At 35.5% G+C, this 14,549-nt stretch overlaps 4 protein-coding genes across 8 annotated transcripts in view; 3 read left to right on the top strand and 1 right to left on the bottom strand.

Moving 5' to 3' along the window:
- The window catches only part of LOC123011824, a 7,136-nt gene extending 3,842 nt beyond the window's left edge, over positions 1 to 3,294 (top strand). The window contains exons 4-6 of the mRNA XM_044409465.1: positions 1 to 2,578; positions 2,625 to 2,926; positions 2,977 to 3,294. Coding sequence (XP_044265400.1) covers positions 1 to 2,578; positions 2,625 to 2,926; positions 2,977 to 3,231 — 3,135 coding nt within the window. The 3' untranslated portion in view covers positions 3,232 to 3,294. The remainder of the gene's footprint in view (positions 2,579 to 2,624; positions 2,927 to 2,976) is intronic.
- A 1,907-nt stretch (positions 3,295 to 5,201) lies between these two features.
- LOC123010468 lies at positions 5,202 to 11,665 on the top strand. Of its 5 annotated transcripts, none has more exons than XM_044407376.1 (11): positions 5,202 to 5,486; positions 5,723 to 6,037; positions 6,175 to 6,308; positions 6,980 to 7,126; positions 7,175 to 7,322; positions 7,424 to 7,444; positions 8,741 to 8,841; positions 9,222 to 9,413; positions 9,463 to 9,607; positions 10,236 to 11,212; positions 11,282 to 11,665. In XM_044407376.1, exons 1-11 carry the CDS (start codon positions 5,288 to 5,290, stop codon positions 11,387 to 11,389), a joined length of 2,487 nt encoding a protein of 828 aa, XP_044263311.1. In that variant the 5' UTR covers positions 5,202 to 5,287; the 3' UTR covers positions 11,390 to 11,665. The 5 variants fall into 5 exon arrangements, with proteins under 5 accessions (XP_044263311.1, XP_044263313.1, XP_044263312.1 ...); XM_044407377.1 differs by lacking the exon at positions 8,741 to 8,841 and adding an exon at positions 8,964 to 9,046 and having other exon boundaries at positions 5,203 to 5,486; XM_044407378.1 differs by lacking the exon at positions 7,424 to 7,444.
- On the bottom strand, positions 11,639 to 12,300 carry LOC123010470. The gene has a single exon (XM_044407382.1). It carries the CDS (start codon positions 12,220 to 12,222, stop codon positions 11,701 to 11,703), a length of 522 nt encoding a protein of 173 aa, XP_044263317.1. The 5' UTR covers positions 12,223 to 12,300; the 3' UTR covers positions 11,639 to 11,700.
- Positions 12,301 to 12,380: 80 nt separating this feature from the next.
- LOC123010469 (beclin-1-like protein) lies at positions 12,381 to 14,367 on the top strand. The gene is made up of 7 exons (XM_044407381.1): positions 12,381 to 12,735; positions 12,792 to 12,943; positions 13,000 to 13,151; positions 13,204 to 13,449; positions 13,498 to 13,771; positions 13,819 to 14,036; positions 14,095 to 14,367. Exons 1-7 carry the CDS (start codon positions 12,615 to 12,617, stop codon positions 14,225 to 14,227), a joined length of 1,296 nt encoding a protein of 431 aa, XP_044263316.1. The 5' UTR covers positions 12,381 to 12,614; the 3' UTR covers positions 14,228 to 14,367.
- Positions 14,368 to 14,549: the final 182 nt, after the last annotated feature.

The raw sequence follows: 14,549 nt of genomic DNA, 5'->3' as shown, positions 1-14,549 counted from the left end.
ACTGAAGCTGGTGAAGGTACTAATATAAAACAAACTGAAGCTGGAACAGCTGAAGAAGAAAAGACGGAAGAAGTAACGGCTGCTACTGGCACTGAAGCTGAAGGAAGTGCTAATGTAGAACAAACTGAAGCTGCAAAGAGTAAAGAGGAAACAAGAGCTACTGGAACTGAAGCTGGTGGAGATGCTAATGTAGAACAAACTGAAGCTGCGACAGGGGAAGAAGAAAAGACCGAAGAAGGAGTATCCGCTACTGGCCTTGAAGTTGGTGAAAATGCTAACCTTGAACAAAATGAAGTAATGGCATCTGAAGCAGACACTGAAGAACATTTTGCAACTACTAGTTCTGAACTTGCTGAAAAACAACTTCATACCGCCACAATACACGAAAACAATGTGTTATTAGAAAAGAGAAAAACTGAAAACAGGCTTGAAACAACTACAGTGCATAAACGTATAGAGCAACTACATACTACCGAAAATAATAAAATACCACATGAAGAATTTGATCAAAATGAAATGGAGCATTTTACGTCAAAATGTTCTACCTTATGTGAAATTTGTGATGAGAAAATTTCTGAAAGTTATAAACCCAAACATCTTAAAACAACAAAATATTTTGAAAAAACCTCAGTTGAAGGAGAGGTATTAACTACAGTATTTTCTACTCAAGGAAATGTAAACCCTACGCAATATTCTGAAAATAAGAAGAGTTCCTTCTTAGAAATAAAAAATCTGAAATCGACAAAAACTACACCAATTGCAACGAATTTTTTTGATAGCGTTGTAACTGGATCTTCTGAAGAAACTATTATAGACAATATAGCACTAAATCAGAGAACATTAGAGCCGGTTTTGATAACAGCAACGACACGTATAGGTACTGAAGAAGTTCTCATAGAAACTGAAACAACTGTTCAAGAAAAAATTACTAATACCAACATATTGACCACTTTTAAAAACATGGAAAATGAAGAATTGGAGGGGAAAGTTACTGAAGAAATAAAATATGATACAACTTCAAACGAAACAGCCAAGGAATTCGAAATGTTACAGCACATTACAGAATTTCCTTCAAGTTTACATAAAACTAAAATTGTAGAAACATCACCAAAATTATTTTCTACAAGTGTTTCCGAGCCGGAAGCAATTAAGAAACTAACTCAAGAAGTAGAAACGACGCCTAATTTAAGTTTTTCGAAAAAAGAACTACTCGAAATGGAACAAATCACTGAAAAAACAATTAAAATATCTCCTGCAACAAAAAGTTCTAAAGGACTCAATGTGACAAAAGCTCTGACATTCAGTACCACTTTCATGCTCTTGCTGTCTTCTGTTTATGCCAACCATACAACTCCCACCAGTACAATCAACCTAAAAGAAACAACAGTGCCATCAGTTTACGTCGACTTACCCGTTTTCTTACCCAACGGTACTTCCACAGAAGCACCACCAGAACATTTCGTGCAAATCCTAAACAACAATGTAACAGAAACTTTAATATTGTTTATACATGGATCAAATGATGAATCTATGAAAAAGTTAAACGGATCTAAATGGATACGGCGTTTGGACCATACTGAAAACATGGAAGAAACCAAAAAGGTACCAACATCAGAAAAAGCAACAGAAACCCAAGAAACAGTTCCACTAAGGCAAATTCAGTTACCAAAATACGTTTCTTTGGACGAATGCAAGAAAATTGATTTTGAGAAAAACGATAAATGTTTTTGCTCTATCGATAGTCTACTGACGAATTTGAAACAAAAAGGTGGTTCGGAACATATCGGGTGTCAAAATTTCCTAAAAGTTGATAATGGTGTAGTAATAGGAAATGATTCCGTTCCTCACGTTAGGAAAAAAAGAAGTTACTGGTTTGGTAAATACGACCTACCGATCAAGAGAGAAGTTATTGATTATAGTAAAGGATTTTTCGATGAGGAATTTAAGATTCACAACACCATAACACAAATTTACGCATTGACGGATACTAAGGTTGTTATACCTTGTGTAACTAAAAATGAAGTAGTTGAACACGACCGATATATGAAATATACTTGGACTTTTGATGATGATTTACCAATTACTGATAACCAGATTCAGGAGAATGAAGGAAATTTAGTTCTAGAAGATGTTTTGCCAAAAGACAGTGGTAATTACACTTGCACAGTAAAATCACGCTTAAATGAAAAAAATAACGTGGAAGAAAAGTACCATCATGGGTTGGTTGTAGTTTCAACGCCCATTTATAAAGTCACAACTAGTATCATGTATGACTTGAAAGAACCATGCGAATTGAGTGATGGTGATGTAATTTCACTTTATTTACCCAACATCCTCAACGGGTTACTTTGTGGATACCATGAAAAAATGTGCAAGGTTGAAGTGAGACGTCCTATATGTGTCAATCGAGAAGAAGAAAAACTACTCAATGTTACATTCACTGTCACCATGATGACTCTTAAAGAAATCGTCCCATCAATAAATGCCAACTCTTGTAATCTCAATTGTCAAATTGAAATGTACTCAAAACTTGCTGCAATTCTTGTAAAAAATATCGAGACATTTGTTAAACTTCCAGGTTGGTTTTTCTAAATCAAAAAAAAAACTATATCGATTTTTTTTAGTTTTTTCCAAACTGTCTCTGAAGGAGCAGGACTTCAGTCCTAAAAAAATTGCTTCCTTGAAACACAAAGAAAAAGGTCGATGGTCAAAACCTCCAGTTTTGATCGTGACATGTCCTTCCGGTTTCGGAGTCGAGAAAAAAGAACCAAGGATTTGTGTGGTATGTCCTAAAAACACCTACAATGTGGGCTTAGAATCGTACTGCAAAATGTGCCCACCTGGGCAGTACCAACCCGTTGCTGGGTCAAAATCGTGTATAGCTTGTTCCTCTCCTTTAGAAAATAAGGCTTGTCTGCGAGTCTTGGTAAGATTTGTTATTAAAAAAAACAGTTTGATTTTGAGAATATTTTGTAGTATGCGAATAGTGAATACTTTAAGATATATGTAGGAGCAGCGTTTGGACTCGTAGTTTTCATTTTGGTTTTGATTTGTTACTGTACGAGAAATAGTACTCCGGAATCGATGACTGAGGGGAGAAGGCACGATTATGTTTATGCCATGTTAAGGAAAGGAGCAGATGTTGAAAAGGGGGTGAATGAGCCTCTGCTAAAGAAAGATACGAGAACTATGCGTGGTGTGCCGCCACAAATACCGCCGCCTGATTTTTAGGTTATAGATATTCTTTAGTTATTATTTTTAAGATTTGTCAATAAATCATCATTTTACACGAAATTTCTATTTTCTAAAGATAAAAGTATAAAATCAAACAATATAGTTTTTCACATAGTAATACTACTAATAGTAATAGTAACACAAGTATGCAAAACGAATTTTGTTGAAACTTTTAAGTACTTTTTCCTAAAGTTTACATTGCTAGTAATCGGAAACATTTGACAAAAAAATTGATTCAAAATGTTATCGTTTTATGATTTTTTTTAAAGGATTCTTTTTCTGTGCCTGTTTTTGCAAATTATAACTTTTTTTAAACAATATGTTATAGACTTTGAAGAACTTAAGAAATATTTATTTACTATTTGAGTTGGTGAAATTCTAGGCTGCGCCACAAATTTAAATTTATTCAACGAACAAAACCCATTGTATCTTAAAAACTATAAACATTCACATAAGGCAAGTTGAGTGACTTAAAATATTTGCACATAACTCAAAATCATCCTGTAAGTATTTGTTTGAGAACTGCTGCTCAACAATGGGTTTTAGTGCCATTACCTTGAGTTTCATCGCAAATCATAATCATGACAACCAATTCATTATTTTAATATTTGCGATCTATTATGTCCATAAATTTAGAAAAAAATCAAGGAAAAACAAATCAAATCTAATGGAAAATAATTTGTTGCAAATGATTAAACAGAAAATCTTCAAATTTTGATAAAAAACTAAGGCAAAAACAAATCAAACGATGACAATTTTAAAACTAAAGGAAGCTACGAAGTGACCATAAAGTGACTTTTCTCTTTCATTGTCGTGGATACGATTTTCTTCAAAAATGTAATTTTAGCTTAACAAAGAAATAATTCTAATGATCCTCAAACCTTGTAAGTACTAATATTTTGGACTTAAATAACATTCTTAATAATAACAATAATTCTGTGAGTTTTGTTTTGTTCCATTAGTTCTACACACTTTTGTATTACCAGTCAATTTTCAACTCCAAGACTGTAAACACCCTGTATACTATTCATTCTCAAAATAAATTAAAACTTTAATAAAACAGAGCAATAGAAGTCACTAGTACACTAATAATTGATACTAATTGGATTTTTACAAAAATATCTGTGAAATTATGTACCACATTTTCCATAATTTTAATTGTTGAGACATCAGAGAAATAGGTAAACCTTCAAAAAAAGCATTTTTATTTCCGTTTTCAATAAATGTTCGTATTAAGTAAGCCGAATGTGCTAAAATGTCAAAATAGGTGCATGGAAGCTTCCAATAATTAACCGTTTTACTTGTTGTAATCCTTTGCTTTGAAGTTCCAAGTTTTTCAGATTTTTGTGTTCAAAGACAAATATTTAGTAACATTAGAAAAGCAACGTCTTTTTCAATGCTTTGTATCTTTGGAGTACCAGAAGATAAAATTTTGAAACAAATTGGTCCTCATTCAGAAAAGAACGGGCAATAATCTGAAATAAGTAAAAACTTAATTTTTTCTCTGTTGCACACTACAGCTCAGTATAAAAAAAGTAAAAAAACGGTGCTCTCATCGTCTTATTTTAGGTATAGGTAACATTTACAAGACAAAACTAGAAATGTTATGTTCTGCCAAGTTCGTTCTTCTCTCGACGAACAAGAATTTGTCGAAATCCGACAAAGAATAACAAAAATATTGCATGTGGAAAATCAAAAAATTTTAGTTGTCCCGTTAATTTTGGCGGCCAGATTGTTTATACTCGCTTTTTTTCAATTTAACTTCAACCTTCCATTTTTTTTTATAAAAATCACGTTTTATACTTATACACACCTCATCCAATACAATCTAAAACTACCACTTTATCTCAGAAATTCAAAACCCACCTTTTAGAAATTCACCCCATCGCCACGGCGCAGGCCTCCCCATCCCCAATCGTCGGCTTGCACGCCACTGCACGTTGTTTTGATCAGTCGATCTCATCCCCGCGCCGAGTTTCCGTCATTGCGATATTTCTGGATTCTGGCACGGCAATTTCCCAATTTTCAGTTGTGTCCAAACCATGATCGCGCCATGACCGAACGATTGCGAGCGTCTTCCGTGGGCTACAATAGCCCCAAGATGGAGAGCGACCTCAGCCCACGCAAGACCATGCTGGTCCTGGTCATCGTCGTGGGCTGCTTTGCGGTCCTATGGCCCAAAGTCTTCTATCCCATGCTGGTAGGCTCCGCCAACCAACACATCAAGCCAAGTCCCATCGACAAGGCCACAGGTACCTAACTACACCCTCCCCTATACCAATCAATAAATAGGCGATTTTAAAGCAAACATTAAGGAAAAATAAAACTTTTCTAAAAAATCATAGCGTACGTAATTGTAACGTTTGTTCAGACAGGGTGAAATTATAAGCAGAGGGCGCTAGCGCTCTTTCGCTGCTAAAAGAAGTGCCCTGTATTTTTGTTTGTTTGTTTTAAAATTTGTTCAAATAATCTTTTCTGTCTCTATCAGGATGCTGCGATGTAATATCCGAAACTGACATAAACACAATTAAAATCATGTCGGAGTTATGCTCATCTATAATAAACTCGACAAACGGCAAAGAGATCGTCCAGAAATGCCGCCAAAAGGTCCTCGAGACCTGCGGAATCGACATTTCGATCGTTTTGCAAGAACAAGTTAGATTAGGACGAAATCTTAAGCAAATTCTAGATCAGATAAGGTCACTGAATGGTTCGCTCTGCTTGAAATACAACTACGGGGTTGATCCATGGCGACTCGGGGTGGCACACAGAGTGACCGTGAAAGTGGCTTCAGATGCTCCCAGTAAGAATCCGTGTGGGATAACATAATCTTAGCTAATTTTAATTTTATGGAGTGTTTAACCGATCTAACTTTATTTTGTGTGGACGAAGTCGTAAAAATGTGTATGTGGGATTTGTGTGATTTTGGTTGTTTTTCAGATATAAGGCAAGAACGGCCGCACCATTTGAGGTCGGAGTTGATCCATCCAGCTTTCAGGGAAAGAGGAAGGGCCATTCCTCAGCCGCAGACGGCGCCACCGGCACGGCCACCGCCGAGGGTTGTAGAAGGAAGAGTGAGTTTTGCATTTGCTTGTGTTCCACTGCCAAGAATGCGAATTATTCTAATCAAGCAGTATTTTGTTTGAGGCGGCCAAATAATTAGAATTTTTTTTTGGAACCTAGTAAAGTTTGGCTATCGAGATTTGGAGGATATAGCCCCAATAATCCATTATCTGTCAGCTTTTACGACGGCTAACACTGGAGTGCTTAAAATTTGTTTACCTTGGTGCAATTTTTGTATCAGCGGTGCCGTCACCGAACAATAAAATTTAGAAAATTTTAAATCAAGCTCTTTGTCAACCACTTTCCGATTATGCCACTTATTTTCAAAACACGGTCTTTCATTCCGTTCCGTCGAATTTATTTTTACTCAAAACAAACATTTTTACGTAATTTCACGCAACTGATCGGTTATTTTCTCTTGAATAACACGTTTCGTTACATCTAATCAATAAAGTTTTAAAAATAGTTTGTCAATTCGACATTTTTATCGCCTTAATCCTTTTTTACTACAGAATATTACATTAAATTATTCCAGACCTGCCACACTGCTAAGATTAAAATAGCGACACATGTGTGACGTAGTCCCACCGCTCTATTTTTAACATATAGCTGGTCTTAACTCCTTTAATCTTTAACTCGTTTATGTCATATTTTTAACGGAAAATGTCGCATAATTTTGCAGCCCGGTCCCATCCCGGGGATGCGGCCCACCATCGGTGGAGCGGGCCACGTGGTGCCGCCTTCCAAGCAGGGTACAAGCAGCATGAGCGTCATCATGCCCATCTATACCATCGGAATCGTGATTTTCTTCACTTACACACTCATGAAAGTAAGGTTTTGGACACTATGTGGTCCATTTTTCATCCAGAACTTTTAGATAATTTTCAAAAAACAACCGCAAGGTGTCGGGGGCACGCTCTACCCACCTGTTGACCCAGACCCGCACTTCCGAAAGGAAGTCTTTGAATCGGAATCGAGTCGTTTAGGGCCGCGTCTCACCCGAGAAAACATTTCGAGCAAATTGGGTGAGTTTAATTTTACCAATGATAAGAGGATTAAGCCCAGATGGGTGTCACTTTTAATTGAAAAAATGAACGTATTGTGTTTTTGCTACTTTTGATGATAGGATGGATAGAACGTGATGCAAGTAAGTCCTGCTTACAGTCGTGCAACTAATTTTCCTCGCTGTAATACACATTATTTTCATCTCACTTTTATTTTTTGGGTATTGGCAATATGAATCAAAAATAATTATTTTGGAATAGTGTTGCCAACGAAATTATTTTTGTGTTTCTCCATCAATATTTTTCTGTAGGTCAAAGACATTATCAGATATCATTCAGAATCAAAGTACATTTTCTCAGGAATGAGAGACGTCAGAGGTATTTTGTTTGGATAATTTCGGGAATGAATGGGTGGTTGGTAATTGATTTTTTCGGAAAACGCACACACGATTGAATAAATATTTTGATTCAGATAGTTTGCCAGATTGTCGATTCTATTTTACTTTTTACATACATGTACGGGGGCTAAAAATAATTACTGCAAGATGTATTTTTAAAACAGCTCACGTAAGATTTGAAAATTGTACACTATTGACATTTGCGTTTTTAGATTAGACCAAAAAGAGAATATAATATAATAATATCTAAGAATAGCCACTTGCATGAGTCTCAGTGACCATTTTATACGCCCGAAAAAAAGTCAAACAATCAAAAATTGAATAAAATGATTTCCTAGAGGGTTTTGAGGAACATTACCTGAGGTTACTAACTTTAAAAAATATATGATTTTTCAGGTTTTTTTTTACAAGGTTGGTGACAGAATCAATTATCAGTTTTGAGAAATTCTCCATTCGGGCGAGTTTATTAATTGCTTTTATTTTAGTTTTTAAGTAATGTTAATTATCTTAATCAGACTTTCCTCGTCTAAATTACATCAAATCTATGTAAAAAAAAATATGTTAGGTTACAAAGTTGCGTTAGTCGCAATACCCCCAATGGCAAAGTGGCCTATTTTATGTCGTAGCTGTGGAAACATCCGTTACTTCCCCTAGCCAATCGTATTGCGAGGTTTTGAAATTTATCGAACTGATGTGTTATTGAATCCTATTCATATCTAAACTTTAAAAACATTGAAATAAACCACCTGCTCATGGTTTTCGTTTCTTTTTGAAAACTTAAGACGGTTTTTATGTTGATCTACTACTGCATCGGGTTAGTAAGTCACTTGGCTGCAATTCAAACATTCGATTGATTCTCTGAATCGGAATGTCGGACAAGGTTGAAGTCACCAGCGGTGATGTAAAAATCAAGCAAAACAATATCTCTGAATTTAAATAGATGCATTCTGAGGAAATGTGCTTAGTAGAGTCACTGTCTAGTGTAGTACAGGAGGGAAGTGTGGGTTTTCATCTCGACTATGGAATTGCTTGTGTCAACAGGAGACGCAGAGCTGGACCAACTACGCCAACGTCTGCGTGAAACCGAATTAGCCATGGAACGCATCGTTGAACAAATGTCTAAAGTGCCTCTGAAAGCTCAGGTGCGACCTGTCCCTCCTGACCCGCACTAGCAGCTTGGCTTAGCTTTTGCATGCACTTCCCCCTTTTAAAAGTCCAGGAGGACCAACCACACAAAATTCAATAAGACACTGTTTCTTCGTAGTTGTTAATGCCATGTCTGCATTACTGGACGAAGTCGATCAGGAAATCGAAGCTCGCCGCAAAAGCAGCGAGGTTGCCTCTCAGGTAACAGTGTTACCAATAGTTAACAAAGAATGAAAAGTTTGCCACTTACCCCTTGCCGTGCTTATGCCTAGTCGCTGATTTCTTTCCATTTTTACGTTTGATACAGTTTTTAGCCGCTTCATGTATTGATTTCTGGGAAGTTAGCAACATTGTCACACTAAATTGGGGATTTTAGGATTTGGTAAATGGGAATTTATCAAACGGGGACGTTGTTAAACCCCACGACGATGAACAACCCACAGTTAAAGTTTTGGGAATGGAAATGACGGCAAGTTGTGAAGGCGGGAAAAAATGGTCAAGGCCTGGATCACCAGTTCTCCCAACACCATCACCGCTGCCGCCTCCAGAACCAGCTCCGCCACCACAGGTAACAAAAAATCCCCCAGAAACTTTCAATGCAACAGAAAAAACTCTAGGAGATTTATTTGGAAGGCGCTCTTCCCGCTCAATCCCAACTCTTGGTTGCTGATTCCGCCATCGAGCCGGAACCCAGTTCCGGGGAAAACCCGGCTGTGGTGCTTTCCGGAAAAATGACTTTGTCTGTTATAAGCCCCGATTCGGGTAAGTACAGACACAACTAGGCCAAGGCATGCAACCTAGTGCCTTGTTCAAAATGTTTCATAATTTTAGTGTAGTAACACCATTGTTAGTTACATAGTATTTTGAAACTCTAGAATAAATGGTGTAAAATTTCAGGATGACTGTATCAGTCATGTAAACTTATGTAATGAGCATGTATCTGAATTATGTTTAATAAATCAAATATTTTGTGTTTTTGCTTTTTTTTAACCGTGAACGTCTTAAGATTCGTTTGAGAAATAATTGGATCTGGTAGTTTTTTTTTATTGTTTGCTACCGTCTAGCATTAAGTAATTGTTTGGAACTATGCTAAAATTTACATAATAAAAAGCTGATCAGGTACGTTATGTGTCACTTTTACAAATTACAGATTGGCAATACAATTAGACCTCTGAGAGGAGTTTGCAACAACCACTCCTCCAAAAATTGTATTGCCAATAAATTAGTTTGGCCCTTTAACACATAGAACACCACTTTAACACGTGTTGTTAAATGTTACCGCAACTAAATCACATTCTAAATAAACCTTCTCTTTTCAAATTAAAACAATATTATAGCATTTATTCTAGAACTTGCACTGATTTTTTGTCTTAAACTTGTTGTTTCACAGAGAATGGCGTTGAAGAAATGGAAAATGATACAAGTCTACAAAAAAGTGAAGAAACACGAACTAAAGGAAATAACGAAGTTGTGGATCAGATAAAACTTAGCCCCGAAAGGAATGTTGAAGAAACAAAAAATGTACAAGAAGTCGAAAATTTTGCTGTTGAAGAAATAAAAAATGATTCGAGTATACAGATAAGAGAAGAAATCGGAGAAAAAACACCAGAGGAAGAACGGCCGAAACTCGAGCTTGAAAAAGATGTTGAGGATTTCTTGAAGAAAATACAAGCACAAAACGAAATTCAAACACCTTCTATAACCTTTGCTAGCGACGATTTAAACGAAATGCTCGAAGTTGAAGAATTAGAAAAAGAAGTTGATGGTTTGATCCAAGAGGCTATCGAAAATATTCAACAAAGGGTTGAACCGAACGAAATTAACGAAAATTCGGATCAAAATAATTTAGATTTAATTGACGAAAAATCTAATAATATTGAAAGTTTCATCAATCTTGAACAAAATCAACAAAATTTAGAGGAAACAAAACTGGTAATTTCAAAACCTATTCATAATGATATCAATATGGAAATTGCTTCTGAGCAGTCAAAACCTGTTGAAGACCCAATACAAAAGTGCCAAATACAAAACAAACCAAATGAAGAAATAATAAAACACAACGAAGAAACAGAGACGAATGAAAGCAAGCTTGATGAACCCCTCGCGAATGAGGAACTCGGCAGTGATGAAGAAGTCGAAGAAATCGAAGAAATAGTATACGAGGAAGAAACTGAAGATGAAGAAGAAGAAGAAATTGAAATAGAAGTAGAAGAAAGCGACGAAGAAATTCCAAACGATGTGAATCTTAATAGAACAGAATCCAGTTTTGTTCAAAGAGTGAACGGAGAGAGGAGTGAAGATTTTGTTGATGAATCGAAATACACCTCCGTTAGTGGCGCTACAGCGGCAGAAAATGATATTTCTGATGTAAGTTTGTGAAATACATATACTTTTGAACCGATTCTTATTTAATCTTATTCTATTTATATTTTTCAGGAAGAACTGACAGATGAAGAAGTTGAAGAAGAGGAAATTATTGAAGTTGAGGAAGATGAAGAAAATGACGTAAATCACGTTTCTGATGATTCAGAACCAGAACTTTAAGATGCTCAGATTTAAAAAATGACAGCTTTTAAGAATAACTTTTCATAATCTGTTTTTGTGTGAGTAGATTTTATTGAATTACCGATTTTATAACTTATTTCTTATTAATATATTATATAATCATGGGTTATAGTCTATTCTTATTATAATAGTCTGATGAAATATTTATATAGTGATGTTTCTGTTATAACACAACGTGTTGGTAATGTTTGTTATTGTTGCCCATAACAGTACAAAAAAATATTTCACTAAATCAATAAACTGATTTATTTAAAACTCTTTATTTACATTTAACTACAAGACAAAACCTTTTAATTCTCCCCGGTGGTCCAGTTGCCAGGCCTGTGCTTAGTCAGTGTCCAATCTTGACGTACAGTCCTGAGCCCCCCATACTGTACGTGATACTCCTTGGGGTACAACAAATGCGTGCCATTCATTATGCAGTGTTTCTTGCTAAGTGCAACTATTCCCGCAAATGTGGCCACAATACAACCAGTTAGAGTATTTTTCCTCCAGATACCGGCAATAGCCCCCGCTGAAGCACCACCAATAAACCAGTTCAGTCGGTCGTCTTTCTTGCGCAGAGAGCCAGCTAAGTTGCTTCCAATGACAAAAGCGGTGGCAGCCCCAAATATAGGCCAGGAGCAGTGGCAGTACCTGGCGATTGTCTGCATATAACCTTTAGGGTGACTGTGTAACATCACATCGATTGTTGAAAAGGCGAAAGCTGTAAGAGCCACTGGTTTGGCAATAACGCCAAATTTTTGTAAAACATCTTCTCCATCCGGGCTGGAGCAATAATCAAACGGTTTTGTTTCTTTTGAAACACTCATTTTTGGAATTTGTTATGTAAAACTTTTGACTGTTTTGACAGGTATTTACACCGGGGTTGGTACCTCGATCGGGGATTCAGGGAAGCCAACAAAAAATGCGCACAAAACACAAAACAATTTTTTTAACGTTTATTTTTAAAATTATTGTATTCACATTACTGACCCATATTAAAATAATCAATTACTACACAGTCCTGTGTAAAATTACCTAAAAAAGTCATGCTACGTGTGTTATTTGTTGTGTCGTGCTAGTATTGTTAGGGAATTTATCGTCGCCACCCTAGATGTAACTGTCTTAAATATCATCTGTTTAACGCCAAACAACGATCATAAAAGGAAAGTCTATTTACTTGTGATAAATCTGCGTAAAATGTGTAAAACAAAGTGTTAAAATGGCAGAATACAAAAGTGAAAAAGTCTTGATATCTTTTATGTGCCAAAGATGTTCACAACCCATAAAATTAGATGATTCTTTGAGTTCATTCAGTGAACATATTTCAGCCGAATTGAATTGTAAAAACAAAGAAAGTGTTTTGGGTAAATTTGGTAATGTTTTGTGATTGTTTTAGTACCGATACATTCCAATCCAGATGTAGATTTAGAATCACAAGCAACAAGTTTTGATCAGTATATACCTGCATGTAGACTAGTTGATTCAGGAAATGGTTTTATGTTGATATCAGATGAAAACGAAGTAGATTCACTTAGTCACGCTTATAAAGTACTTGGAATAACGTAAACAAGGAATTTGTAAGAGTGTCATTAATTTTTTTGCAGCGAAAAGCAGCTTTATTTGATACTCTCTCAGGCAACTCAAATATTGATCATCCTTTGTGCGATGAATGTACAGATTATCTATTAGAAATATTAGAACAAGAATTAATAGATACGCAAACTGATTACGATGATTACCTCAGATATTACAAAATGTATGAGAAAAAATTACTTTGTATGCCAATAATTAAGATTTTCTTTTTTTAGGCTTCAGAACGATACAAATGAACCAAAACTGCCAGAACTGGAAAAAGAGTTGGAAGATTTAAAAGCAGAAGGCAACAGATTTTTGGAAGAATTAGAAGCTTTAAAAAAGGAAGAAATTGAATTACAAATCGCTATCAAGGAACAAGAAGCTGAAGCTAGGAGACTTGATAAAGAACGCAATATTTACTATAAAGAGTACACAAAGCATCAAAAGAATTATACTCAAGCTTGTGAAGATGCCAAGAGGTGAAGAAGTCATTGTTGAATTTAATTTTATCATGTTTTCAATTGTAGTTTGGAGTGCCAGCTGAATTACACCCAAATCCAGCTTGACAAACTAAAGAAAACCAACGTCTTTAACGCAACTTTTCACATTTGGCACAAGGGTCATTTTGGCACTATTAACAATTTCTGTCTTGGAAGGTTACCTTCAGCTCCTGTGGACTGGTCTGAAATCAACGCAGCTTGGGGTCAAACTGCACTCTTGCTCTCTGCACTTGCACGCAAAATAAATCTGACTTTTGAAAGGTACAGATTAGTGCCATATGGCAATCACTCATACATTGAGGTAATATCGAACAAGAACCGAATTTGCGTGTTTATGGCGAATTTTAGGTTTTAGGTGAACAAAAAGAGTTCCCATTGTATGGTTCAGGCGGTTTTAAGTTTTTGTGGGATACAAAGTTTGATAACGGAATGGCAGCTTTTTTAGATTGTTTGCAACAGTTTCAGGAGAAAGTGGAGAAATTAGAAAAGGGGAATAAACAGTTTTGTTTTCCGTATAGAACAAATAAGGGGAAGATTGAGGATAATGATGCGAGTTATTCAATCAAGTATGCTTTTTGAGATCGTGAAATATGTTTTGTATAATATATTTGTGCATTTTTATAGAATTCAGTTAAATTCAGAGGAACAATGGACCAAAGCAATGAAATTTATGTTAACTAATTTGAAGTGGGGTCTAGCTTGGATTTCCTCACAATTAAATAACGATATAGAAGAAAATATGCAAACGGAAAATTAGTGTTTACATGTTTAGTATTTTTTATATATCTAAGTAATTTTAGTACCTACAAGTAAGTTACGAAATCTATACCATATTTTTGTTATAAAAATGACTGACGTTGTTGTAATTATGTTCAATAAAATTACAGTAGACAATAATTTGTTTTTTACTTTAACCTGGAATTCCCCTATTTATCTGAATTTAGAAACTCTCAAACGAATAATCCATAATTTTTAGGCAACCAATAATACACTTGATATCACTTTGTTATTAATTCTTAAATACTGTTAATTTTTGAGACAAAGCTGCAAAAATTGGTTCTTCATAAGGCATTTACTAA

Source organism: Tribolium madens, unplaced genomic scaffold (genome assembly GCF_015345945.1).
Source record: "Tribolium madens isolate multiple individuals breed KSU strain unplaced genomic scaffold, Tmad_KSU_1.1 Scaffold_91;HRSCAF=231;Tcas5.2_LG7, whole genome shotgun sequence".
NCBI classification, from domain to species: domain Eukaryota; kingdom Metazoa; phylum Arthropoda; class Insecta; order Coleoptera; family Tenebrionidae; genus Tribolium; species Tribolium madens.
This window is presented reverse-complemented; position numbering and strand designations above follow the sequence as displayed.

What these genes read in the sequence shown, in the direction of transcription:
- LOC123010469 (XM_044407381.1), top strand. Translation starts at nt 12,615, where the DNA reads ATGGCAGAATACAAAAGTGAAAAAGTCTTGATATCTTTTATGTGCCAA. An exon ending in GCAATCACTCATACATTGAG is followed by an intron (nt 13,772 to 13,818) that starts GTAATATCGAAC and finishes GGCGAATTTTAG; the next exon opens with GTTTTAGGTGAACAAAAAGA. An exon ending in GATGCGAGTTATTCAATCAA is followed by an intron (nt 14,037 to 14,094) that starts GTATGCTTTTTG and finishes GCATTTTTATAG; the next exon opens with AATTCAGTTAAATTCAGAGG.
- LOC123010470 (XM_044407382.1), bottom strand. Translation starts at nt 12,222, where the DNA reads ATGAGTGTTTCAAAAGAAACAAAACCGTTTGATTATTGCTCCAGCCCG.
- LOC123010468 (XM_044407376.1), top strand. Translation starts at nt 5,288, where the DNA reads ATGACCGAACGATTGCGAGCGTCTTCCGTGGGCTACAATAGCCCCAAG. An exon ending in AAACATTTCGAGCAAATTGG is followed by an intron (nt 7,323 to 7,423) that starts GTGAGTTTAATT and finishes TTTTGATGATAG; the next exon opens with GATGGATAGAACGTGATGCA. An exon ending in AAGTGCCTCTGAAAGCTCAG is followed by an intron (nt 8,842 to 9,221) that starts GTGCGACCTGTC and finishes TGGGGATTTTAG; the next exon opens with GATTTGGTAAATGGGAATTT.